At 45.0% G+C, this 26,913-nt stretch overlaps 1 protein-coding gene across 26 annotated transcripts in view; it reads left to right on the top strand.

Annotated features, from left to right (window-relative positions):
• Positions 1 to 19,371, top strand: part of KCNMA1 (potassium calcium-activated channel subfamily M alpha 1) — a 781,282-nt gene extending 761,911 nt beyond the window's left edge. For 8 of the 26 annotated variants that reach the window (XM_070056977.1, XM_070056989.1, XM_051823042.2 and 5 more), the window contains 2 exons: positions 1,324 to 1,548; positions 10,840 to 19,371. In XM_070056977.1, the coding sequence (XP_069913078.1) occupies positions 1,324 to 1,548; positions 10,840 to 10,864 (250 nt within the window). In that variant the 3' untranslated portion in view covers positions 10,865 to 19,371. 26 annotated transcript variants of the gene reach the window in all.
• Positions 19,372 to 26,913: the final 7,542 nt, after the last annotated feature.

Below are 26,913 nucleotides of genomic sequence, written 5' to 3'. Positions count from 1 at the left end.
CTAATCCACTGTTGGTGGGAACATGAATGAGTACGACCATTAAGGAAGACAGTATGGAGATTCCTCAGAAAACTAAAGATAGATCTACCACATGACCCAGTTATCCTACTCCTGGGAATACATCCAAAGGAAATGAAAGCAGCATTTGAAAGGGTTCCCTGCACTCCTGTGTTTTTGGCAGCTCCATGCACAATGGCTAAGATATGGAAGCAACCTTAGATATATTTTAGCTGATAAGTGAGTAAAGAAAATGTGGTATGTATACCTGATGGACTATTACTCAGCCATAAAAAGAATGAAATCCTGACATTTGTAGCAAAATGGATGCAGTTAGAGAACATTTTACTAAGTGAAATAATCCAGGCCCCAAAACAAAATACAATTGCTTTTTTTTTGTGGTAATTAACATATATAGAGAAGACAAGATGTCAGATCATTTGGATTATAGTTATAAATGTTACTTCACTGAGTCATAGCATGTAAATGACAATATATTCTTGTTTCACACGTTGAGAAAAAGAAATGGAGTGGACAGGAGTAGTAAGGACTTTGGGGGAACTACTAATGTTGTGTTCCTAATTTGGATGTTGGTTATAAGGGTGAGCAGATGACCAAAAACTCATTGATCTGTATACTTAAGTGCCTTTCTTGATACATATGCTGCATTTTAAGAAACTATTTTAAAAAATAAAAAAATGGATGTGCATTTTAAGAGTGCCCTGGTGATGCTGATGGGTTGGTCTAAGGACCTCACTTTGAGACCCACCGCTGTAGAGGAAAAGGTCATTGCCATCCCTTAGCGTGACCCAGAGTGCCTGATCTCATGTGGAAGAGCTGTAGAGACTGAGCTGACACGCAGGGAGCTGTGCTATGTTTTTCCATGGAAGTGAAGCTCCTCCCAATGATACTATAAGCAAAGATTAAGGGCTGTCGAAGGAGACTTTGGGTCCTGGTAAATAAAGATCTAGTGATGGGTGTCTGAGATGGAAAATTCAAGAACCAAAGTTACAGTGTAGTCCATGACACCTCCTGCCTGTGGGATGCTGGGGACTGAAAGTGAACATGATCCTCCATTGCAAGGCGCATGTAGACCCTAGGAAGCATGGTTTGGTTTTCCCATTTCTAGCTGTAACTCGGCATCTTTGCCTGGGTCACGTCTGGCCTCCTTAAACAGAGGAAGATTTCATCAAACTTGGAAGAGAATGCTAAGGTGTTGGACCAGCTAGAAGAGCAGTGATCCGAGCACACCTGGTTCAGGGAGCCACAAGTTCTCCATCCGGTTGCCCTCAGGCTGTGACATCTGTCTCTGCTTTCCCCATCTAGGTATGTCATCACCAACCCCCCCTACGAGTTTGAGCTCGTGCCGACGGACCTGATCTTCTGCTTAATGCAGTTTGACCACAACGCCGGCCAGTCCCGGGCCAGCCTGTCGCATTCCTCGCACTCGTCACAGTCCTCCAGCAAGAAGAGTTCCTCCGTGCACTCCATCCCGTCCACAGCAAACCGGCAGAACCGACCCAAGTCCAGGGAGTCGCGGGACAAACAGAAGTACGTGCAGGAAGAGCGGCTTTGATATGTGTATCCACCGCCACCGTGTGTGACACTGTATCTGCCGTTCATTTCCCCAGTTGCTGTCCCCAACAGAGTCACTTTCCCGTTCTCCCCTCTAGTCCCTTCCTCTTTTTTACACATATTTGCATATGTATGATAGTGTGCATGTGGTTGTCATTTTTATTTCACCACCATAAAACCCTTGAGCACGATGGCAAATAAGCAGACGGACCAAAACAGTTATTTATGATTCTTGCGGGGGGTGGGGGTGGGGGTGGGGGAGCCCCACAGCATGCCCCACACAGGAACAGCTCACTGCAGATGAGAAGGTAGCTCTTGCCATCCGTGTCGGTGAGGCAGAGCCAGTTTATTTCACGGGGCAGAGAATCAGAACTATTGGGGTGCTTTGGGTTTTGATTTTTTTGTTATTGTTTTCTTTTTTATACTCACACAAGAAGCTAGCGCACATGTATTTGAAACAAGCTATCAAAAAAAAAAAAATGAAAACTTACCGATTGTTTCCACTCTCTGGGCGGAAGTATCGCAAAGCCTTTGAAAAGCTTTCACAGTTTCTTAGATGAGTACTAAGCACCTACTTCCTGCAGGGGACATCGAGATTTTTTTTTTAGTTACTCACCAAGGCCTTCTGTCCCAGCGCCAGCTTCCTTTGGGAGTTCTGTGAACATTTCTCCCACTTACAGTGCAGGAAAGAATAGTATTCCATTCGTGGATGGATCAACTTCTAGTCATTTAGTTTAAGTGAAAAGAGGCTTGATTGTACATTAAATTGTTATTCTGTCTCCTTATGCTGCCATATGAATAGGATTTTTTTTCTTTCGCTTTTGACATTTGGGATGAAAAGCCATATGTATCATAAATATCAAATGTAAGTCATTAAAAACTGCCTTCCTGGGACTTTTACATCCTTTAAAAGGTGAATTACTTACCTTATGTACAGAATAAATAATGCTCAGGAAAGAGCAAGTATTTTTCCACGCATTCTCAGGGGAACTTTTTACTCCCCTTTGTTTGATCAGCAAGGGCCCCAGTGCAGGTAGGAGCTGAGGACTAGAGAGAGGAGAAGATACACCCAGTGGCAAATCATGTTTTTCCTAGGAGCCCACTTGCTAAATAAACCAGGATGTGGGAAGAGCCAGCCTCAGTGGTCTCAGCAAAGACCATAGCCAGCTAGGACAGCTGCATGGTGCTGGCTGGTGGAAAGAGAGCTGGGAGGACAGAATTCCTTGCCCTCTGTTTTTCTCACACAGCCAAGTCACCTAGGCAGGTGAGTGACAGCAGCAGAGGACTGCTCCTCCTTATTATGTGATGAGCAGTAAGAAGAATGCCACAGCGAGCCAACACTTTTCAGGATATTTTTTCTTTTGTTTTCTCTCTCTGTCTCTGTCTTTCTTTTTGCAATTAGGAAGCACGAGAGGAAAGGTAGAAAATTTCCCTTTTGGACATGGAGTTATCAGATGTTTCACACAAGCAGATCTTGCTTTAATCAGTGCATCAGATACTGAGCATTGGTCATCTCCACTATTACCCAACGCTCGTATGGATGGCCTAGCCCTGGGCTGGGAGGGGCATGCTCACAACATTTCCTTTCAAGAAGTCCATGAAAGCCAGTAGGGGTGAAAGGGAGGAGACCAAGTGTCACAGATGGACCTTGTCTAAGAAAAGGTGTTTTTATGGTGAATGTTTTGGGTTTAGATTTTGGATCCCCTGTCCCCTGCAGCATGACAGTTTGGAAGATTTGCTTGCTGTGTGAATTGACAAGCACTTTTACTGACAAAAAGAGTGAGGCTCGGTCACCACCCTCCACCTTCCCACATCAAAGACAGGGGCAGTGCAGTATTGAAAGCAGTTCCTGGGAGGGGAATACTTGTATACCTGTATATTAAAAAGCCCTAGGAGTGGAAGAATTTTTTTCAAAATTATTTTTGCCCCTCTATGTATTGATTTATGTATTACGTATAACTCTCTTTATATATAACTATATATATATATAAATATATATGACTATATATAGATAACTATACCTACATATCCCCTAGTTTTGGATCATAAAGAGCTCTTTATGCATTCTTTGCATAGGAGGTTATAAAGTTATGCCCTCAGAACATTTATAACTATAAGAATGTGCCAGTTAAAGTGCTCAACAGGAAGTATGACACTTTAAAAGCGTTGTAAAACTCACATAGCTTACTTCTCTCTCTAAAGTGCAACAAGGATGAATAGGATGGGCCAAGGTATGACAATTAATGGTTCTGCATGACCTAGCCACTGCTGGGGGTTTTCTTCTATAACGTTGTCCTTGTGAAAACTTTTGTGAAATTAAAAAAAAAAAGGAGTTACAAATTTTATTCTGTTATTGGTTTGTTTATTTTTGTTTATATTGTTCTGTTTGTGGTTCTGTTTATTTTGTTTGGCTTTGATTTTTTCCCCCTCCCTTTTCCCTCTCCTGTTCCCTTCCTCCTTCTCTTCCTTCCTCCACTCTCTAAACTGCTCAGCGCGATGAGGCTGTGCTGCTGCTCCTGCTAGATTCCTTAGAGTTTGTTTTGGTGTTCTTGGGTTTGGGGTTGGGTCATTTGGGGGGAACTTCTCTCCATCTGGCTTGCCTTTAAATCTGCACGTGGCCTCCCTGCCCACCTCAGTACCTTGCTCCAAGTCCAAAAGCATTTTCCCATCAAGAAACCCAGCTTCCTTCACTGCCCCACCCCATCACCACAGCCCACCCCAGCCCCCACCATCAGTCTGTTCACATCTCTGTGTTTATCTTGGCGAGACCCTAGCACCTCAAGTGATGATGCCAGTTGATAAACTTTTCTGGAAAACATGGACAGCTATTCCATTTGGCAAACCTGCTTCTCTGAATGTTCTGTCCTCCTTGTCTTTGTACCAGGAGGGTGGTTAATGGCAAAAGCATTGGTCTCTTTGATGTTTGAGCAGTGTGACCCGGAAGTAAAACTGTTCAGCTGTATGGATGGACTCAGGAGCCCCCACTCAGGGTTCTGGGGGCTGATGGCTCAGTTTCTGTAATACCCACAGCTCTCCTGCCACCTGCCTTTCAGAGACTTGTGAAACCCCCACCTGAGATTGGGCAGATAGAAAGAAGTAAATCAAAAATCTGTTTTATATTCAATTTGTTAATACTCTGATGCGATGATATTGTGATGGGACTAGAATGAGAACAGACTATGACATGAGATGAATTTTGGGGGTTTTCCCTGGACTTGGGGCACGTGAACCCCATTGGGAGATAATTAAGAATTGACTGCATTTGAGTCATGATGTATGTGATGATGGAAAAGGTATTGTTATTCCACTAGAAACTTTTCTCTTACACTGCACGTCATGGAGGGAAGAGTCTCTTCCACTGTTTTCCACTGGACCCAGACTTCCCCTTCTTCAAGGGCCTGTCTGCTCCCTTAGGAAGGAGGCTCACAAGTTGGTCAGATTGTCTCCCTCCCGCCTCTCCACCACCACCACCAGAAAAAAGGAAATAAATGGATTGGGATAGAGAGTGAAAGATTCTTTGAAGAGAAAGAACATGCATTTTAAAAGAACTAAGCCAAGAACTCAGTTTTCTGCCCCATTCTAGATGCAAAGCTATTTGTAGACCATTCAAACTATTTTGAATGTGAAACTGGTAGACCAGGAGGCAGGCTGAAGCTTTCTCAACCTTAGCAGGCATCATGGATAACCCAAGACCCTCAGGACCACTACCCAGCATCCTTCCCGAAGCCAGTTCAAATGCATTAAGAGACAGCTGGACTCTTATATACTCGAGGGGTCTTTAAAAAGTTCATGGAAGATACACATTGCCATTAGTCTTATTTTTCCAGGAAGTATTTGAAATATCCACATATATTTAAATTTCTGTGACAATCAGGAGAGGTTTAGAATTCTAATCTGAATATTAAGGATTAGGTCTCTGGACCTGATTTGTAACAGGTGCTCAATAAATATTAGAAATAAATTGACCTTAAACAGTGTTATACTTTTAACCATTCCATATACTACTGTCCTTGTCCCCTTGGCTTATCTTAGCAAAAGAATACAATGAAGGCCTCCCACTGGCTCACCATGCTAGTGTGCTGGTGGCACTGTCCCTACTCGGGCACACAGCTTCTGAGAAAGCGGATGGCCCTGTAAGCTCAGTGCTCACAGAGTGGAGAGACTGACTGTGCCCCTTGGCTGCATCGTCAGGATCCCAGATGACCAGAAGAACCTTTTGACAGGCTCTTCTTCAGCTTGGGAAAAGCCTAAAGGCGTGTGCATCCCAATAGAGACAATTAAATCCAGCAGCCAGGTTCCTATAGCAACAGGCTCCTGGAAGGAGAAACCAGAGACTGCAGAAACTTCAGGGCCTGTGGAAGTCAAGACAGGGCAAAAATCAATTTCTCCATCAGTTTCTTTCAGCCCATGCCTGCTTTGTCATAATATGATAAAGAGGTAGCTGTGGGCACCTGTCACTATCCTGGCTGTCTCCCGCGAGCAGATTGCACATTTCATTGTAACCATGGCAGGTAAGCAGGATTAGCCCCCGACATCTGAGAAGAGAGAGTGAAGAGGTACCCCTCCCCTCCACTGGAAGGGTGTTGGTTCAACTAGGGCACACAGAGCAGGGCTGGCAAGGGGCAGTTTGCTCTGCCCAGCCAATGGCGGCATGAGACTTCCAGTTCAAAGAGACAAATAGAATCATGGTGGACAGTGGCAAAGACAGGAGGTGGTTTTAAGGGGAAGCTGCTTTGGCTCTGGTAAAAACGATGTTCATGTCTATGAGGTAGCCATACTTTGCTCACAGAGAGGAGAGGAAGCAGGAAGTGTGGGTGGGATGGCTGGGAGCGTCAGGCTGCCTGTGAGAAATGGGAACTGAAACCACACAGCCTTGCCTGTGAAGGCTGTGGATCCCTGTTAGCCCTCATTGTTTTCAACTGTTCTCTCTCTCCAAATGGCATCTCCTTTCAAACCTTTCCTAAGCTTCAGCTTGTGGTGCAGCGAACAGAGGCCAATTAGTCCCGACGCCTTGGCTGTATCGCTGTCTCCCCTGCGCTGTGTTCTTCTCTGGGGAGTAGTTATAGGAAAAGGCTAAATCCTACAGCACTGACAACCCACAGGGCCAGCAAAGGAGCTCCGTCTTAGCAGTGCAGCCTGTTTGTTCCTCTGCTTGTGGGACCCCAGGCAGCTCGGTCAGCCCAGGGCTGGGGCCCTTCTCCACCATAGCCTGCTCTTCTGGGATCACAGCTGACCTGCAGCAGCGTGACAAGAAGAGGAGGTCCTGACCTTTGTTCTGAACCCCGGCCCTCAGTACTGTCACTAGCAATGGCAGGCACTAGCGTGGATTCCTATAGTGAAATCCAGGATTGCAGAGACTGGTGGTCCCAGGGAGGGTAACTGCCTAGAAGTCCCCAGATGTAACACCAGGTGTCCCCTCCCTCTCCTTTACCTTGCCAACGAAGACCACCAACCACATCCCCCTCGGTCATCTCTGCCAGCACAATTCTTAGGCCAGTTCCCCAGCACATACACCACCACTCTTTACCTACAACTCGTCTGCTGAAAGACATCATTTGCAGCCACACCCAAAGGGACCAAAGGCCTTAGTATGGAGAGTGCTCACATTAATGCTAAAACTAACACCCTTGTGATTACTGTGGACCTAACCTCCTCCTTCATACTTTCCATATATTATTAACTCTTTTGATCCTCATGGAAACCTTTGTTTGAAAGGTGCAGACTCCAAGGACCCTAAATCCTCTGACATTAGCCACGATAATTTAATGCCTGCTAGTATTCTGAATAATCCTGGTAGCCTTAACCAACCCACATTTGCTCACCGTGTATTTCATCCTCATGGGCACCAGCTCCCTTGAGCTGAACACTAGTATTAGCATGGTCATGTCATGAACCCTGTTTAGCAGACGAGAAATGACGCTAAGATAAATGAATAGCTGGCTCAGAGTCATGCAAGTTGTATGTAAGAGAGCCAAGTCTGCCTGACTTTATCTACTACCCTGTGCCATCTCCTTGGCCTACGTCTCACTGTGTGTCCGAGGTGGACAGTTCCCGGCAAAGCTGGTCTGGAGAGATGACGTCTCCCAGTGGTGGTAGCCATTGTTCTCCAAGCATTTCTCTGCAGTGATGTCATCTGTTTTACTAGTTTCCGTGCCACACACTGGGAAATCTCACTTTTTCCCTAGCACCACTGGCTCCTAACCGGGCACACCTTGTGCTCAGAGCAATGGCACTGTGCATTTCACCCTTACGAAGCTCATTTAGAGGTTGGGTTCTTTTTCTCAGGCAGTGAGGAGGCCCTCCCAGCCGCCAGGTCAAGTGCCCTTCTCATCTTAGGGATGAAAATGAAGCTCCCAGAAATCTCCCTGGCATGTGGGACAGGGCAGGGTGGAGATAAGCTCAGGGACTTGGAATTGTGCTGCACCACTTCAGCATTTGAATTCGGTCATTTGAATTCCCTCTCTGAGTCTTGTCCTTTGTGGCCCATTCTGTAGCCACCCACTGGCACAGTTCCTTCTCTGGAAGCCATGGTGCCATGAGCCAAAGCGTCATTGCCTGGCCTGAAGCACTCTGTTGAAGCCAAATGGCTGGTGATCATGAATAGCCTGTTCCTCTGAAGCTGTCTGGGAGAAATCTCATCAGAAAATACCTCTGCCACTGGACATTTTAGCACAACACCCGCAGCATGCATCCATGACCATTTTCCCAACACCCTCCCTAACCAAGTCCTCAACAACACATAGACCATAGGAGGCACCCAAATGAAACAGTCATTTCTCACACAGGGGGACAACCTCAAGCACACACGGGGAGTTGCTTTCACACTACACCCTCCTTGTGTTGAGGCTGCGTGGCCAAAACACAGGCGCTAGGCTACTTAGGTGTTTTTTAGTGGAAAGACATTTAGAAAGGAAAAAGAGAAGCTTAAATGGGGAAATAATGCTCTTTCTCACAGACAGCAGAAAGAAATTGATATTCTCTCTGCTGTGAAAGGTCGCAATGCCAACTCTGAATGGAACTGAGAGGACTAAATTCTGAACAATTATTCTCTGCAGCAGTTGTAAAAATTTCAGCAAATTGCCGCTGTCTTGGATCTTTTGCCCAAACGACCTCCTTGTTTCCATCAGCAGAGTCCCCTGTTCCAACCTGGCATGACCAACCTAGCACTAAATCCCTCTGCAAAATCTGTCCGCGAGGCAGCGGGGCCAAGACCGCGGGCAGCGCAGGCGAGCAGGGCACAAGCACCAGCCCCGCCTCTGGAAAAGCGCCTTTACCTATGAGCCGATGGAAAAAGTCGTAGTTTGAAATTGTTTCGGAGGCCTGGCGGTGCTTTTAGAACGTGATAACCATCACACTTTACTCCTCACTGAAAGGTTAGTTTAATCGTAGATCACAAAAAATTGGTTTCCACAAATGCATAATGGTTCATCTATGTCACACTTGAACTAAATGGTTTTTTAAATGGAGCTGAAATTATTTTGATGTGTACACAGTCCTGGATTTCTATACAACCTTTTTTAACCAACCCATCAGGAGCCTTGCCTCCAAAGTCTCATTAATAATTCAGATGTGCTGATGACTTTAAAAGATCTATGGAATTGAAGCTTAGGAAAAAAAAAAACTGTGCTTGACAAAAAGATAAATGAATGTAGAAAGAAGCTGTAGGAGCCTGGCAAGCTGTAGATCATCTCAGAACAGATTGTAACTTTATCATTCTGTCAGGGGGAATAATTTAAAGCACTTAATCAGTTAGCTTCACTGTGAGGATGTAGCATTATGAATTCCTATCGTCCAATCTGTTCAAATCAAAGTGAACTTAATTATAATAGGTGAGAGAGCCAGAGTAGGAAGGGGGCAGGGAGAAGGATGCCAGAGGTAGCCAGTTCGCAGAGGAGTAAGCTGAGTAGCCGAACAAAGGGCTTCACCCAGGCACACCCAGGCACACCCAATTTCAGCGGCAGAACCTTGGCGACATTAAGACCGCAGGACGCTTGTAGCAGTAAAAGGGTGGACCGAGGAGGAACACACAGTGTGATTTGGAGCTGATCATAAATGCTCAGTTTACAAGCTAACAAAACAATGGATACATACACACACACACACACACACACAGAGGCATGCACCCAGCCAGGTGAGCAGTTTTTATGAACATCCAGGACTAGTGACAGGGCATCTGTGAATTGCACCGATAGGCAGGAGACAAAGCTGGAGGGGCTGTTGTCTCCATAGCATGGGGTGTGCTGAAAGACTTTGTCATTTCTCCTTCCTTTCCCTAAGCCACTAACATGAGGCATAGGATTCTCAGATCAGAATGTCCTATGTGCCCAGTCCCTTCCTGTCTTCACACATGGCCAATTTCCCGGACAATTTCCATTCTAGAAACAGGCGAGGATGAGAGCTGAGCTGTATAAAATAGCGCTGCCCTGCTGAGAGGATGCTAAGACCATTTTTGTTCCAAGCCTGAACACCCTGACTCAGCACTGTCTTTCCCATTTCTGTATTTAGGGTGGAAATGAAATGCTCCCGTCAACAGCGTGGGTTAGTATAGTCCCTCAAGACAGTGCCACTTGAAACACTTTTTATAACCTGATCCCAATCCAGAGGTCTGTTTCTTGAACTAAAAAACCATCTCAAAATCCTCTTGAGAACATGGGCTTCCATTTTGAGTTTCACTCTCCTTGGCTAGCAAGTGCTGCGTACTTACTTTAAGATCTCCAAAAGTGACTGCAAAATAATTAGAAGAGAGAGTTGAGATACAGCTTGAAGTCTGGTTGCTAGCAGGAGAGCAGGGTAAAGGCTGGGTGGTGGCAACCCTGAGGAAGTATCTAGATCATTCGCTCTGCAGGACGGACGAGGGCCTTCTGTCTTCCACTGCAACCCAAGGAGGCACAGGCCTTTCCGCAGGTCCAGTGTCTGTACCCAGTATCTGATACAGGCAGCTTCTTCTCCCCACCAGCTTTTCAAGCCACTCACATAGCTCAACATGGCCAGAGCTCATCTTCCAGCCCCTCGTGTTCTCTGAGGTCCATTCGTGGTAACTGCAAGCCCCAGAGGCACACTGTGTTGGGCCCCGGCTGCAGGAAGCAGAGGTATGTCTCAGATTCTGGGTCCTCCCCACACTGCACTGGCTCCCTCGGCAATGACTCACTGTCGGCTTCTATCAGTTACCTTTTTTGCATTTTTCATTGAACTGTCCGAAAGCTTTACCCTAGGACTAATTGAGCTTCTCGTTTCTCCTTCTTGTTCTCTGTCCATTTCGCCCTTTAGCAGAAAAGAAATGGTTTACAGATGAGCCGGATAATGCCTATCCCAGAAACATTCAAATCAAGCCCATGAGTACTCACATGGCTAACCAGATCAACCAATATAAATCCACAAGCAGCTTGATTCCACCAATCAGAGAAGTTGAAGATGAATGTTGATTCCCAGGAGACCAGAACTATTTTTTTAAAGCCTGACAAACTTCATAATGGTGACGTGACTTTTCTTCCTCTTACATCCTGAATCACTGGTGGAAACGTTAGGATAAGCAAGAATTGCAAGAAAATAAAATAGACAGATCTTTCTCGTGGTCGGCCTTGAATATTGCTTCCATGTACTTTGGAAACGAAAATGATTTCATTTATAAATGAACACACTAAAATAGTCATGTATAGCCTCTAGCATTTTAAATTATTTTTATTTATTAGAAAGAAAATATATTTTTCTTTTTCTCATTGTCAAATATCTGCCCTATATCTACACAATGCAAAATCAAAATGAGTCAAGTGGCCAGACTCCTTAACACATATTTCTCTTCTTTCTCTCTTTTTCTTTGAGGAGAATGATGGTCACATCACCACAGTTAATTGTAAATTAAGGGAAATGGAATATTAACTTTAAAATGGCCAACGATGTATACATGTATTTTAGTAAAGCCAAAAAGATAGAAAACAAACAAACAAACAAACACAACAACCACAAGAAGACAAAAGGGGGCAACTGACTACCTGCTTCGTTCCTGGATGGGTGTGTATTTTGATCAGCATTGACACCAGCTCTTAATAAATGGAAAACTTATTTATTTTCACAGTTGAAAGTCATATTTTTGTAGTTTTAGTTTCCATTCTGTATTTCTCATCCCTTGGCTCATATCTTTTAAGGGAAGACCTTCTTGCTGCTTTACTATGACTGCCAGGTGAGGTTTACCTGGCCAACTCATGCTGCCAGGAAGGTTGTGGGCACCCCTGGGGTGAGGAAGTTGATGACCAGATAGACTCATGCCATGTGTCTATTGGTGGGGACTCCTACATGCTGTGATGCTTCTTATTTCATATAACCAACACACCAGAAGGAATTTCAACTTTGGAGGGTCTGGTGGACTTTTCCCCCACTCCTCAATTCTCAGAGCTTGCAGTCTGAAAATTTGTAATCATCAATGAATTGTTTTAATAATAGGATATGAGAATGCATTCATTCTTCTTACTATGTTTTTGTTTAAATGCCAGAGAATTGCCAGGATCAAGGAGACAACTTTAGCCCAGATTTTATTTTGTAGACTTTATTTTGTTGCTGGAACAAAATACACAAAGTTGCTACAATAATTAAAAATTAATCTTAATGAAAAAGGAAAGCAACAAACGTACTTCACACAGACTGTTAGAACAGGCCTTTGAAAATTACCAGCAGTGAAATCAAACGTATCAACCACTTCAAATTGTGGCCAAAAGATTATTGTAGCCATCAGAGACAATTATGGCTCAGAGTTCTGCTGTCACTTGCATGCTCAGTATACAGTCACCCAACAACCATTTTGTTCCGAATGACTTAGCAAGTCTTTCAACTTCAAAATGATCAATCTTTGATACGATCGTCAGGGTCTCTGGAGAAGCATGAATGTGATTGTGATTTTTATTTTCTTAAAAATTTTAACTGTGGACACTTAAAGAACCAAGCTAACCAAAGTATCCCACAAAGTCCAGTGATGACTACTGCGTTAACACCTTAGGCCATGGCCCTGTGGTGCCTAGTTCTGGTAGTACAAATCAGATCAGAGCAGAGCAGTGTGATCACCATGCAAACATGTCCACTCAGTACTCCAATTACCAATGTAGGCAAAACGAGCTTCCACTGCTCTCCACTCCCTGCAGAGCCAATGTAGCTGTGCTTCCACCTCATAGGCATTGTCCTGCAGTGACTCGTCGGACTGTGGTTTCTCTGTCGTCAAATTTTGTAGACTTAGTTCTATAAAAGTACTGTGAATATAATGTATGTCCAATTGGATTGTTTAAAAACTACTTATAATTAACCACTAGTCTACTCTGCAGATGAAAATGATGTCAACGGTCTATATTCAGACTTTAAACATCTCTTGGTTTCTAACAGAAGTCAAACGTGTTTGTGGGAAGAACTCTGCTAGGATTTGGATGACTTTCCTGAGAGCTGGGCCTTCCTTTTGCATACTGATTTTGCATTGGGCTCACCTTAGTCCATTCACGTCAATCCACGCTCTTTTTCCCTTCATGAACCATAGTGGGCTCCTTCTTCACTTCTGTTCCTCACAACTACCTTGTGAATTTGTCACAGCTATTTGGTCTCCCCTTGCAGGTGATGGTGGCCACCAAAGGATCTTCCATTACAGGAACACAGCACAGTTCTCCATGTCCCCCACCTTGTCCTCCCTCTGTTGTCTTCAAACCAAGGCAGTCCAGAAGTAGAAGTACGAACTACGGCTAGATATTTGAGCCTAATTTTTTAAAAAAAATCATAATGGTTAAGATGTTTTCCCACAGCACCCCAACAACCCAAATTGGTAGAAACACATTTATGCTTGGTAGAGCATTTTTCTGTCAAAGTAGAGCAACGCATTCATGCTTGCCTTTGTAACAATGAATTGTTCTGGACCAGGGAACAAGATCAGGCTTTTTTTTTTTTAAAGATAAATAAAATGATGATGGCCCCTTTGGCGAAAATTGGTGCTGGGTAAATTAACAGTGAACTGGAAAAGGGAGAAGATTTGTAAGGCTACTGGAGGATTCAAGGGAGTATAAGAGCTTCCTTATTTGTTTCTATTTGTTCAGTTCTTTGCCTCTAGGTCCCTCTCCAGCTCAGCTGTAAAAGACTTTTGCCACTTCCATCTGGTCTGAACCAATGATGATCTTCTTTGGAATAGTCCCTCTTATGAGACTGTGGTCTCCCCTTCAAGTTTAGAGTTCCAGAAAACCTGTTTTCTGAAACTGATGACTCTTGGGTGCTTTGGGAATCACTCACCAATGAACTGTTGAAAAAGCAGAAAGTATCTCTTTACAACTGTAGCACCACCATCTTCACCTTTCTCATTGAGATAAAAACTTATTTTTGTCTAAATATTTGAATAATTTAGAATATCGCCTCTAGCCAATATAAAACACCTTAAATAAAAGTGCTTGAGACTAAGATACGTTGGAAAACACTCAAGCTCTTGAATTCTAAGGATAATGACATCTTATAATGCACTTTGGGGAGATCTTTATCAATGACATTAAATGAACAGACAATCAGAACCATTTGATTAGGTTTGGAAAGGGGGAAAAGGAAAAAGCCTAAGAAACTTGGGGATATTTTCATGTTGAAAGGAGAAAAGAGTTCAAGTTCACTACTTCTGGTTTGACATGGGGGTTTGAGACCCATATCTGCAGCAAACTAGCTATAAGCTTTGAAAACTCTCTCTGCATGTCCCAAATTTCAGAGGGGAGAGTCACTGAGACGGCTCCCAGGTGCTTCCAGATCCGAGAGGGTGTGATCTACGTGAGGGATGGAAACCTGCCTGGCTGCCTCTCCTTGGCCAAGCCCTTGGAGACCACACTGCCTAGGGCTGAAATAATGGTCATTCTTGCTGTATCACCCAAGCCATACTTCTGACCTTAAGATTGTGTACAATTGCTCTGCACATGGTGTGCTTAGGTTCACTGTTGCATTTTCACTTTGGAGTCTCCTTAGGTCCAACATGCAGATATTTCTAGATCAACATACCCAAATCACATAGACCAGATTTTTCCATTTCTGAGTAGTTTCTTCACAATATGATTCCCGCCTGCTCTTTTCCTTGGTTTAAGGTCAGGGTTGAGTTAAGCCCTTCATCTTAACTCCAAGAGTTAACTCTTACAACAAGAGGCTCAAGATGCCCAAATTTCTCCTGTTTTCCCCATTTTGTTTCCTAGTTTGGATCTTGGATTCCAGAAGTAAGCAACCTTAAATTTTCACTTCATTCCATTATTTGTGTGTGTTTAGCTTTTCATTAATATACTAACCATCTCTTTGCTACTTACATTCACATATGTAATTTGAATCTATCATTTTTCATTGTGAAAGAAAACCTGATGGAAGGGACTGATGAAGGAGGAAAGGCAGAAAGGAAGAAAGAGAGGACTGGAGGGAGAGAATGAGGAGGAGGGAAGAAGACAGGAAGGTAGGCGGGGAAAAACGGAGGAAGGAGGAGAGGCAAAAATCAACACAGTGACTAGCAGGTGAGCCATCTTGGCTTCTGAGAGCCCAAGCAAATCTATTCAACTTGGACACTGAGTTCCAGGGCAGACCCTGTCCTGTTTCTGTCCCATTCCTGTTTGCCGCTTTGGGAACACTGGCAACACTACCAACCACTCTGGCCCTCCAAAGGGTTTTCACTTATTAGCTCTTGACCCAGCCTCTTTCAAAAAAAGCAAAAGGGACTGAGAATTCACTTATAGCCTTTCTCCCCTCTCCTGTTTACCTCGTATTCCCAAAGAGCAATATCCCCCCTGTCCAGCAGAGATGACGTAGCATTCACATCCCTTGGTCATTCAACGAGGTGGTGAAGCCCTTTGGATTTGTTTCTGAGCAAGTAGGCCCCACAGATGGTTTCCAGCCAGTGTGTACCTGTGTGGCCATATTGGATGTTTCAGCAGTCTGTTTTGACTGGTTGCTGCCCATGCAGTACTAATTGTTAGTAATTTGCATATTTGCATAGAAGTAAGACAGTTCATAAATGTTTTTAATTTCATTTCTAAAGAGACTCTGTAGCCCAATTTTCCACTCCTGTAGGAGGCATTCTTAAAACACAGACAGACGGGAGTCCATGTGTCTCTGGGCAGGAGTCCTCCTTAGCCCCACCGTGTTTGGTAGCTCCATGATGTCATGGCCTTCCCAGGTGGACTGAAGGAATTCCAGCTGGACTGTCTGTTCCAGGCCTTTCTCTGTATTTTTTAATTAGGAAAATGGGCCTGAGAATGCCCCTAAAAACAAGCCCCTGACCCCAGCTTCCTGCAGATGCAGACCCTGGGAGGCAGCAGTAGTGGCTCGGGGCATTGGGTTCCTGCTCAAGTAACTGAGACTTGGACTGAGTTCCCGGCTCCGGCGGGGGCCACTGCGGCTGCTGGGGGAGTGTATCAGTGGGTGGGGAAGCTCTTTCTTTCTCTTCCCCTCTCACTCACTCTTACTCTACATTTCTCTTTGCCTCTCAAATACATAAAAATATTAAAATTAGAAGCTTTCTAAAAACAAATAAGAATAAGCCAGACTTGGGACATATATTAAGGAACTGAGAAGAAAACAAAATGTTAAAAGCGGCATTTAGAAAAACACTTTATTTATTTGGTGAGAGGGAGGGATGGTGGGGGCAGAGAGAGAGAGAAGAACGTCCATCTGCTGGTCTACTCCCCAGATGCCCTCAACAGCCAGGACCACGTTAGGCTGAAGCCAAGAGCTGGAAACTCAGTCCAGATCTCTCACGCGGGTGGCAGGAACCTAATTGCTTGAGCCATCCCTGCTACCTCCCGGGGTTGGCACTGGTAGGAAGCCGGAGCCAGGAGTTTCAGCTGGGCCTCCCTCTCAGCCACTGTAATGTGGGACACACAGGCATCTCAGCCACCATCCTGAATGCCTGCTCCCCTAAGCAGCAGCTTAAGAAATGTGAGCCAAGGGCATGCTGTTTGTGGTGCCAAGAGCTAGTGCTTTCGAGTGGGGGGAAAAAAAGGTGTTGTATTGAATTGCATAGTTTGGGAAGAATGCAGAGCAAAGTAATGCTTGATGGACTTTGGAGATATTTCAATAGGAAATGAGTGGCTAGACAGGAGAGAGGTGGAACACGAGGAGTTTCCAGGATGAAAGGGCTTCAGTGGGCCGTGACACATTGGTAGGAATGTGATTTCAATAAATAGACCATTTGCCCATGGTGATAATTTTATGTAGGGGAGCTGAGGAAAACTAAGACAAGACTACTTAGAAAGGGCTGAAGAGTAGGTAGTCTACAGGGCAAGCTAAGGAGTTGAGAGTCGATGTAGAAAGACACAGGCAGCCACGACAAGTTTGAAGCCAAGAGGGATGGGCCGCACTGCCCGTGCACTGTTGAGTGTGACCATGGCTGGGAGTCCTCACGGGACTGAACACAGTGCTGAACGCTGGGGTGCCGCACTGAGCCAGCAGCTCACCCTGGAGTTCCTCTCTCCCCGACGCACTTTGCATTCAGATATAAGGCACCGCTGCTCCGCTGACTTGCCAGATCATCAGTAACAGGCTCACATGTAGATTCGAGGGGAGGATAGATATTCTGATGTTTTCAAAGTTTACTGATCGTTCTACCTTACAGATCTGGCTATAACAAAAGCATGAGGCAGGCCATCGGCAGATTGTACAGAGTAACCCATATCTCAGAACACCAGATGAGGGTCCCCATTATTAAAACCTCCTGCAAGGTTATCAGGCGACTACTGCTTAGGAGCCAGTCAACATTCAGTCAATATTTATAAAAGGAGTGGAAATGGGCAAAGGGATGAAGATTCTAAAGGCATTGCTATCAGTCAGCATATAGCTCAACTAAGAAGAGAAACACACACTCGAAAAACCACTAGGGGCTGGCGCCGCAGCTCACTAGGCTAATCCTCCACCTGCGGCGCTGGCACCCCAGGTTCTAGTCCCGTTTGGGGCGCCAGTTCTGTCCCGGTTGCTCCTCTTCTAGTCCAGCTCTCTGCTGTGGCCCGGGAAGGCAGTGGAGGATGGCCCAAGTGCTTGGGCCCTGCACCCACATGGTAGACCAGGAGGAAGCACCTGGCTCCTGGCTTCAGATCGGCGCAGCGCCGGCCCTGGCAGCCATTTGGGGGATGAACCAATGGAAGGAAGACCTTTCTCTCTGTCTCTCTCTCTCACTAACTCTGCCTGTCAAAAAAAAAAAAAAAAAAAAAAAAAAAAAAAAAAAAAAAAACTAGGGAAAGAGGCAGCACTAATGGCACAAAGTCATCTTTCAAGACTAGGGGGACATCTGGGGTCTGAAGTGGTCCCAGAAGGTTGGCTTCATAGGAAAAGGGGAGTGGTGGAGTTGGGTGTGTACGGGGACGGCGTTCCCAGTTCAAGGGCAGGACCACCTGTGGCAGTGTGGGTGACCTTAATCAGTAACAGCCAAGGGATACCTATTGAGTGTTTACTGTGTGCTCGCTGCCCCGTAAGACTTTTAGGCAAGATGGCCCATAAGTCTCTAGAACCTGGGAAGTGGAAAACACGGGGAGGACGCTCAGGACGGAAGGGAGAGTCACCGTGAGACTGGAGAGGAAGCCTTTGGGAGATGGTGACTCAGAAGGAAACAGATTCCCTTGGAGGGCGAGGGTGGTGCTTCTTTGTCTTTAGCCACAGAGCCGGGGGTGAGGCTGGCCAGCTGGGCAGTCCCCCGCCCCTCTGTGCGACTCTTGGTGTCCCAGGGGACAGAGGTTGCACAGGAGCCTCGGTCACTGGCACTCCTTCTGGAGGATTTGAAAGACCGGGATGGTGAGGCAACCTCATCCTTCACCTTCTGTTTATATCACTCATGCCACCACCGCACAGAACATGCCCTGGCAGCTTTGGTTTGCAAGGTTTTTAAAAAAATACGGTCTCCTCTGCTTCTTTTTTTGGGCTTTCTGGACAGGCGGTGTGAGGAGAGATGCCTGGGCCAGTTGAAGACTGATCTTTCTCGGTATAATTTTACGCTTAGGTTTCCTCCAGCCCTTTCACGTCCTTGAGGATTTCTGTGTCTCTTCTCCACCTCCATCTTGTCATTCAGCAGGACAGGGATGCGAAGGACAAGAAAGCTCTCCAATGCACCTGCGTTGGCAAGCAGTTCTGGCCCCGTTGTTTGGAGTCTCAGATGCAAACACACACACGCACCAACACACGCCTGCCAGAGTGACCCAGGGCTCCCCTCCCTGGGTCAGTGTGAGAGGCAAGCAGCAGAGAAGGAGCCCTATTAGGAAGGTAGACAGCACCCCACTTCCCCTCAGCACCAGCCGACCCCCGGCCACCTCACTTCTCTTCCTGTCCTTCTGAAACACGCTTGACCAAGCTGCACTGTTTCCAACATAAACCAAGATCTGCCTGGAAATGCTAATTAGAAAGTGTCCATTGCCAGGTGACACCATCACATGCTGCCTAAAACTTCTGGTCACCTCCCCCCACCCAGACACTAACAGGAAACCACTGAGCTCTGAACCCTGCACTCACAGTGTCTTCAGGGGACAAAGAAAAAGATACAACACAGGCAGAGGTCAGCCTTCATGTTCATTAAGGAAAAAGAGCGTGGCTTGTTCATCTGTCTTTCACACTTTTGATTGTTGGCATGAGGATGATGATAGGACGATGATGGCGACGACGATGACGATGACCTAACAGGCATTGCAGAAGAGAAAAACGCTGGTGCTCTGACATGCTCAGCCCAACTCTGTCATCTGTAACAACCAGTGATAACTCTCTTGTCTTGTAAAAAGGGTTTGTACATAACTTGTACATGGTTTCATTTTGTATTTTTCACAGATTAAAAATTTATGTATTTGTGTTCTAAAACCAGGAGTGTTTTTTTGTGTGTCCTTGTAGCAGTCGCACAGCCCTGGGGGGTGGGGAGAGTGGGGGGTGGTGTTGGCAAAGTCCTTGAGTTCATTTGGGACTGCTCTGTTCTCCCTCTCCCTCTCTCTCCTTTCTCCTCTCTCTCCACATCTGCAGTTCTCCCTTTCTCCTGTCTCCCTCTCTCTCTTCTCTCCCCCCTCCTTTCTTCCCCTCTCCCTTCTCCCGCTCTTCTTTCTCCCACTCCCTAGCTCTTATTCTTTCTCTCTACCTCTCTCTTTCCATCCCTCCCTTTTCCTCTCCTTCTCTGTGTTTCTCCATCTCCCCTCTCTTCCCTCTCCCTCTTCCTACTTATTCTCTCTCTCTTGCTAGCTCACTCTCGCTCTCTCTCTCTCTCTCTCTCTCTCACCAAAACCCCCACAACTCCAAGTGCTGCCCAAGGCTGCAACAGGCAGTGAGGGAGACGAAGAGATGCTGCCGTTGGCTGTGGTGCTTGACATGCCTATGGGGTTACACCATGGTCAAGGGGACCACACACCCCCTCACAGAAGGTTCCAGCATACAAGCTTCGAAGAAATGGGTGGCATTTGGCAGACCTTTAAGAAGCTAGGATATTGGCTCTTTAGCCATCTGCTCTCAAGCTAGTTATCTTTGCATGCCATCTGCATGGAGAAGCAGTGTTCTTTCCCCTGCACTTGCTTGTCACAGCCCAGGACAACTTGCTAAAGATGTGCTTCATCCAGGTTCACCCTCACCTCCAACAGCATAGCAGACGAAACTGGGGCTCAAGGCCAAAAAGACCTCCTAGAAGCCAGTGCAGTTCAGGGCTGGGTTTGGATCTGTTTCAAGACCCTGTGAGGGGGAACTCCTTTCAGGAGTCTGAACTTGCAGGTTAGGGTTGGATTGGTTTTGAAGAAGGGGAGGAGCTGGAGTCTGGGGAGCACTGTCCAAGTGTCCTTCGTAATGCACAGAATGTGTTGGCATTTAATGTCTTCTAGAGACCGCCTCATTGATGCATTAGCTACCCATTTACTGTGCAGCGGTAATGTTCATGCTCCTCTGCTGGGAGCTGCAGGTACAACAGAGTGATGTGATGACCCCAGGCCTCCTCCTGGGGAGGAGGCGACCAGCAAACAAGCAGGTACCAGTCACGTATTAAAAACTAATCTGGCAGGCCGGCGCCGCGGCTCAGCAGACTAATCCTCTGCCTTGCGGCGCCGGCACACCGGGTTCTAGTCCTGGTCAGGGTGCCGGATTCTGTCCCGGTTGCCCCTCTTCCAGGCCAGCTCTCTGCTGTGGCCAGGGAGTGCAGTGGAGGATGGCCCAAGTGCTTGGGCCCTGCACCCCATGGGAGACCAGGAGAAGCACCTGGCTCCTGGCTTCGGATCAGCGCGGTGCTCCGGCCACAGCGCGCTGGCCGCGGTGGCCATTGGAAGGTGAACCAACGGCAAAAGGAAGACCTTTCTCTCTCTCTCTCTCTCTCTCTCACTGTCCACTCTGCCTGTCAAAAAAATAAAAATAAAAAAAATTTTAAAAAAACCCTAATCTGGCTGGACAGCACAGGATGCTCCCCAGAACTCGTGGGAGGGACACTTAGCTGTTTGAAGAACAAGCCACCAATTGATTGATACTTTCAAAAACAAATCCCCATCCTACTGAAGCCAGTAAGAGCCAGGGCCGGGGCTACTTCCCTGGGGACAGCAAGTGCAGGCGTACCTGTCGGAGTGCGCCAATTCCCAGCAGTCCCCTGCGCCGCAGCCTCTCAGCGCGCCTTCTCCAATATTTGCTAACAAATCTGAATGTTGTTGGGGAATGTAATCGCAGAGCATATGGTCCCCATTAGTTAGGCAAACTTCACTGCCAAGTCCAGCGCCAAGGAAGGAATCTGCAGAAAGAATGAAGTATTAGGAAAAGATCAACAGTGACAGAGAAGGCAACTCAAAGAGACGAGACAGTGAGATGCAAACAGCAGGCGCCACACACCCGGCCCAGTGAAGGCAGGACATACTTCCCTATGTGTTGAGAAAAGGATATTTGTGAATTTCTACTAAAACCATCTCTGGAGCAAAAATCAAAGTAGATCATTCACTGGAATCCATGATAACCGTGTTGCAATGTCAGAATAGATAGATTCTGCCTGGGAGGGAAAATAAACATGGAGGCAGACAGGATGCTAAGGACAGAAAGCATGCACGACTTAAAATGTAAATAGGGACTTAGTGCTTTGAATGGACTCTGAAAAGTTCATGGACAAACGGAATTAAAATGTAAGTCTATTTTGGTGCCAAAAAATATTGAAATCCATGCATAGTTTTTTCATCACCTGCATTGTTTATGAATGTTTTGAAGACCCCTTGTATGCATACATTTCAAATTTCTTTTTGGTACCAAAGTGAACTTTTGTTTTTATTTTCCATAAGCATTTGAAAATATCCTCATGTTTTAAATGTTACTGCACTGGGCCTTTGCAAAGAGAGACAGAGCCTCATGCTGGCTACTCTTGCATATTCAGAGACTTGCAAACTATAGGCCAGGTCCCCAGAGACCCAGAAAAACTGATGATGCAAGATGGGGAGCATGGGGTGTCGTCAGGCGGAAAGCATTCTCCCCAGCCCTCACCTGTTAGTTGCTGAAAATCATGGAGGAAGCAGGGTGGTACTACGTGGGCCTACACCCACTACCCATCACATATGCCTAGGTATTTGGTCTGCTGTATTAGTATCAACTCTATGCTTAATTTGACAGATTTTTTTCCCTTTTTGTTTTCTTATAAGAATGATTTGTTTATATTTGAAAGGTAGAGTGACGGGGTGGGGGAGAGAGAGAGAGAGAGAGAGAGAGAGAGAGAGAGAGATCTTTCATCTGCTGGTTCATTCCTAAATGGCTGTAATGGCCAGAATTGAGACTAATGAAAGCCAAGAGCTTAGAACTCCATCCTGGTCTCCCATGTGGATGTCAGGAGCCCAAATACTTGCACCATCTTTCACTGCTTTCCCAGGCACACGTGCAGGGAGCTGGATGGGAATTGGGGCACTCAGGACTCAAATGGGTGCTGTGATAAGGAATGCCAGTGTGGCAGGTGGCACCTTAACCTGCTGTGCCACATGCTGGCCCCTGACAAATCTTCTTAAGGCACTTTACCTTAATTGAGTTTTCCCCAAAATATAAACAACACATTTTTCTAGAGTCAACATCCTCTTTCTCATACCACTATTTCTTTGGTTAATATACTATTCAACTAAACCTCATAATAAGCACACACGTTTAAACCAAATTTGGACTGCTGGTAAGTTCAACTTGTGAAAGCTCACTCAACAAGGTGCACGGTTTCAGCGACCCATAGGGAATGGTTGGCTTACTCCCAGTGAAAAGAATAGAGACAAATCTGGCTGCCTGAGAAGTGCTTGGTTTAAGGAGCTTTGATCTCATGGAAGTTAAGAGAATAATGGTGATTACCAGAGGCTGGAGGAAGAAGGGGGAGGGTGGTACAGAGAAGCATGATTTCAGAGCTACAAAGTTGCAAATGAGTAGGAATTTCTAGTTTTCTATTGCATAGAACAGTGACTATGAAAAATGATCATAAACTATATTTCTCTGAAAACAAACCAGCCATATAAAAAAAAAACAAAAAGAAAGGATTTTGAAAGTTTTCACCATAAAAATGCAATGTTTGCAGAGATAGTTATGTTTACCCTGATTGGACATGACACGATGGATATATGTTTCAAAACATCACAAGGCACACCAAAAATACATATAATTTTTATGTGTCAGTTAAAAATCACAAGAAATTATTCAAAAAGAACTTCTAATGGAAATGACTTTTGCTATGTAAGGGGGACTAGTGAAACGAATTTATCTATCCATCAATAGAATACTAGGTACCCAATCAAAAGGATGAGATAAACATAAGTATAGCAGAGGCTGACAAACTATGTCTTAAGAGCCAAATGCAGTGTGCCTCCTATTTTCTCAGCAAAGTTTTATTGAACCCCTTCTATGCCCATTCATTTATGTATCACTCATGACAGTGTTCAGTAATTGCAAAAGAGATGTATGGTCCATAAAGCTTAAACTATTTATAGTCCGGCTTTTTACAAAAAAATGTTTGCTGATTCCTGGTCCACACTGCATACGGGGATAAAATGAAGTGTACAGAAAGATCCACTTCTGTTAAACAATTAGGTATATCCACACGTTTGTTACAATTTAGAAGCAAATAAGGCCAAGCCATAAATAGTGAGTTTTAGGGCAGGGCAGGCAGGGTAGGGAAACAAGAGTGTAGAAGGGCCTTTCCCTTTTTACTTATGCATTCCTGCTTGCTTAGGTTTGTGTAGATCAAACATCGTAATTGTTCTCATCATCAGGAGAAATGCTAAAAACACTTTCTTTTAGGAAAGAAATAGTCAGGTCCTAAAGCTACTCTGGATGGAAGGGGCTTCATTGGAAGGGGACCCCGTACTGATGGCACTGAACATTCTAGAGCTCTGTGTCTTGCCCACGCGGCACACAAGCAGAGCCTGGAAGCATGCGGCAGTGACACTTTCTCTGCACTCTAGGAAGCTCCAGCTTTTGCGCTCTGGACGCTCCAGGTTACAAGTGCGGGTTTCCTGTTGTAGCAGACGCTGCCTCCTGCAAGTGCATCCCTAGCACCACGCAGCGCCCTCTGTGCACCTGCAGCACTGAGCCCTCCACCGGAACCTGAACTCCTCTGTTCTGACTGCATTCCTCCCCAGGCCTCAGCCGGGCAACATCAGTCTGAGTCCTGGCCACATTCCGGTCTACATAGCCTTCTCTGTTATCATTTATCCACTAATGAACTATTTAAAACAGAAGTTGAGTCATTAGTTATAACAGATGATGCATATTAGTGACACTTTTTTTAAAAAAAAAAATGATTTATTTGAAAGGCAGAGTCAGAGAGAGAGAGAGAGATCTTCCAGCTGTTGGTTCACTCGCCAATTGGCCACAATGTCCAGAGCTAAGCCAGTCTGAAGCCAGGAGCCAAGAGCAAGGCACGGGGGCCCAAGCACTTGGGCCATCTTCTGCTGCTTTCCCAAGGGCATTAGCGGAGAGCTGGATTGAAACTGGAGCAGCCAGGACTTGAACCTGTGCTCATATAGGATGCTGGCATCTTGGGCAGTGGCTTTACTGACTACACCACAGTGCCGGCCCCCAGAGACACACATTTTAAAGATATACAATAAAAAAACTAAATCTTGCAAGAAAAAAAAAAGAAATAATGGAATAAATTAATGCAGCATACTTGAAAAGGGGTTAGTAAGTAAATGAAACCAATTTTAGAGAAGCAAAAAATAAAATTAAAGTAAAACTATTTAAGGAGGTATCAATGAATTAGACAACAAACAAGTTGTGAACTAATGCTCTAGGAGATCAAGAAACAGTGAAATATTCACAACAATGTGAAACAAATATGACAAATAAAAATAATGCAAATTTCAAGTATTTTTAACTTTGTTGTGGGAAATTTGAAAATCTGGCTGAAATGCAAACTTTTGGAAAATGGAAACTGAATCTAGAATAGTGATAAACAGAAATTAATCTGTTATGGGGGGAATGGAGGCCATTGTTAAGGTATAATCACCTCTAATGAAAACTTTGTAAGGCCAAAGATAGTTTTCTATGTGAATTCTACTCAAAATAAAGAGAGGAAATATTTTCAATGCTATTCCCAAGCATCTGAAAAGAACTAATACTTGCAATGATTTTACTAAATTTTCAAAACCTTGCTCTCAAAATCTGATGACTATAGCCAGAAAGTCACTTACAGGCCGGCACCACAGCTCACTAGGCTAATCCTCTGCCTGTGGTGCTGGCACACCAGGTTCTAGTCCTGGTTGAGGCACTGGATTCTGTCCCGGTTGCCCCTCTTCCAGGCCAGCTCTCTGCTGTGGCCTGGGAGGGCAGTGGAGGATGGCCCAAGTGCTTGGGCCCTGCACCCGCGTGGGAGACCAGGAGGAAGCACCTGGCTCCTCGCTTCGGATCGGTGCAGCGCGCCAGCCATGGCAGCCATTTTGGGGGGGTGAACCAACGGAAAAGGAAGACTTTTCTCTCTGTCTCTCTCTCTCTCTCACTGTCTAACTTTGCCTGCCCCCAAAAAAAGTCCCTTACAACCTGATTTTAGTTATGAAGTTATTCTAGTATAATAAATATCCCAATGAGCTCTGTAGTCCATATAAATAAATGTTTCAATGTAAGAGTTTGCTGTATTATAATTCTCTATACTAACATGTTAGAGACACAAATATTCTCATTTCTATATATAGTAAAATATATTTTGTAAAATCCAACAGTTATTATTGATGGAAACTTACAATAAAATTGGTATCATAATTTTTCCTTTTTGAAATATTTATTTTAAAAATTTTTAAATTTAATTAGTTTTTGACAGATTCAATGTACTTTGTAGATACAGTTCTAAGAAACTGTATCCATCTCTCCCTTTCTCCCCTTCTCTCCCTCCCAGCCTTCTTTCTTCTCGCTTTCTTTCTTTTGTAATTTTTGAAACAGCATGCTTCAAATTTACATTATAGTAAAAGACTTAACACTTCACCAAATAAGAAGTTTAACAGTAAAAAGTGAAAAGACCCTAGTTTAGTAGAAATACAGACAATGGCTATAAAAATAATTAAATGGAAAAAAATGGCCATTTCACCCATATACAAGAAATTTAAAGTAATCTCAGGTCATTAAAACTATAGTAGCATAACATTCTTAACCATTGGTTTCACAAAGGTGTAAAACAAAGTTTTACAAAACTATATTTGCAGCAATACTGATACACACATTTCTTTCCTTTTTGTTTGTTTTTATTTTATTTTATTTTATTTTATTTTTTGACAGGCAGAGTGGACAGTGAGAGAGAGAGAGACAGAGAGAAAGGTCTTCCTTTGCCGTTGGTTCACCCTCCAATGGCCGCCGAGGCCGGTGCGCTGCGGCCGGCGCACCGCGCTGATCTGATGGCAGGAGCCAGGTACTTATCCTGGTCTCCCATGGGGTGCAGGGCCCAAGCACTTGGGCCATCCTCCACTGCACTCCCTGGCCACAGCAGAGAGCTGGCCTGGAAGAGGGGCAACCGGGACAGAATCCGGTGCCCCGACCGGGACTAGAACCCAGTGTGCCGGCACTGCAAGGCGGAGGATTAGCCTAGTGAGCCGCAGCGCCGGCCCCTTTTTGTTTGTTTTTAAATCTGAGTTCCCACATTTTAGGGGGACCATGCAGTATTTGTCTTTCTGGGTCTGGCTTATTTTAACATAATGTCTTTCAGTTGCATTCATTTTGCTGCACATGGAAAATGTCATTCTTTTTGATAGCTGAATAATATGTCATCTTGTATATAGACCCCATTTTCTGTATCCGTTCATCTGATGATGGACACCTGGGTTGAGTCCGCATTTTGGTCGCTGTGAACAGTGCTGCTAGGAACAGGGTGGTGCAGGCATCTCTTTGATACAGTGTGTTCAAGTCTTTGGTGTATATACCCCATAGTGGGATTGCTGAATCATATGGAAACCCTTTTTCTAG

This window comes from Oryctolagus cuniculus, chromosome 15, assembly GCF_964237555.1.
Source record: "Oryctolagus cuniculus chromosome 15, mOryCun1.1, whole genome shotgun sequence".
Classification (NCBI taxonomy): Eukaryota; Metazoa; Chordata; class Mammalia; order Lagomorpha; family Leporidae; genus Oryctolagus; species Oryctolagus cuniculus.
The sequence above is the reverse complement of the archived record's forward strand: the minus strand, read 5'-3'. Positions and strand labels throughout refer to the sequence as shown.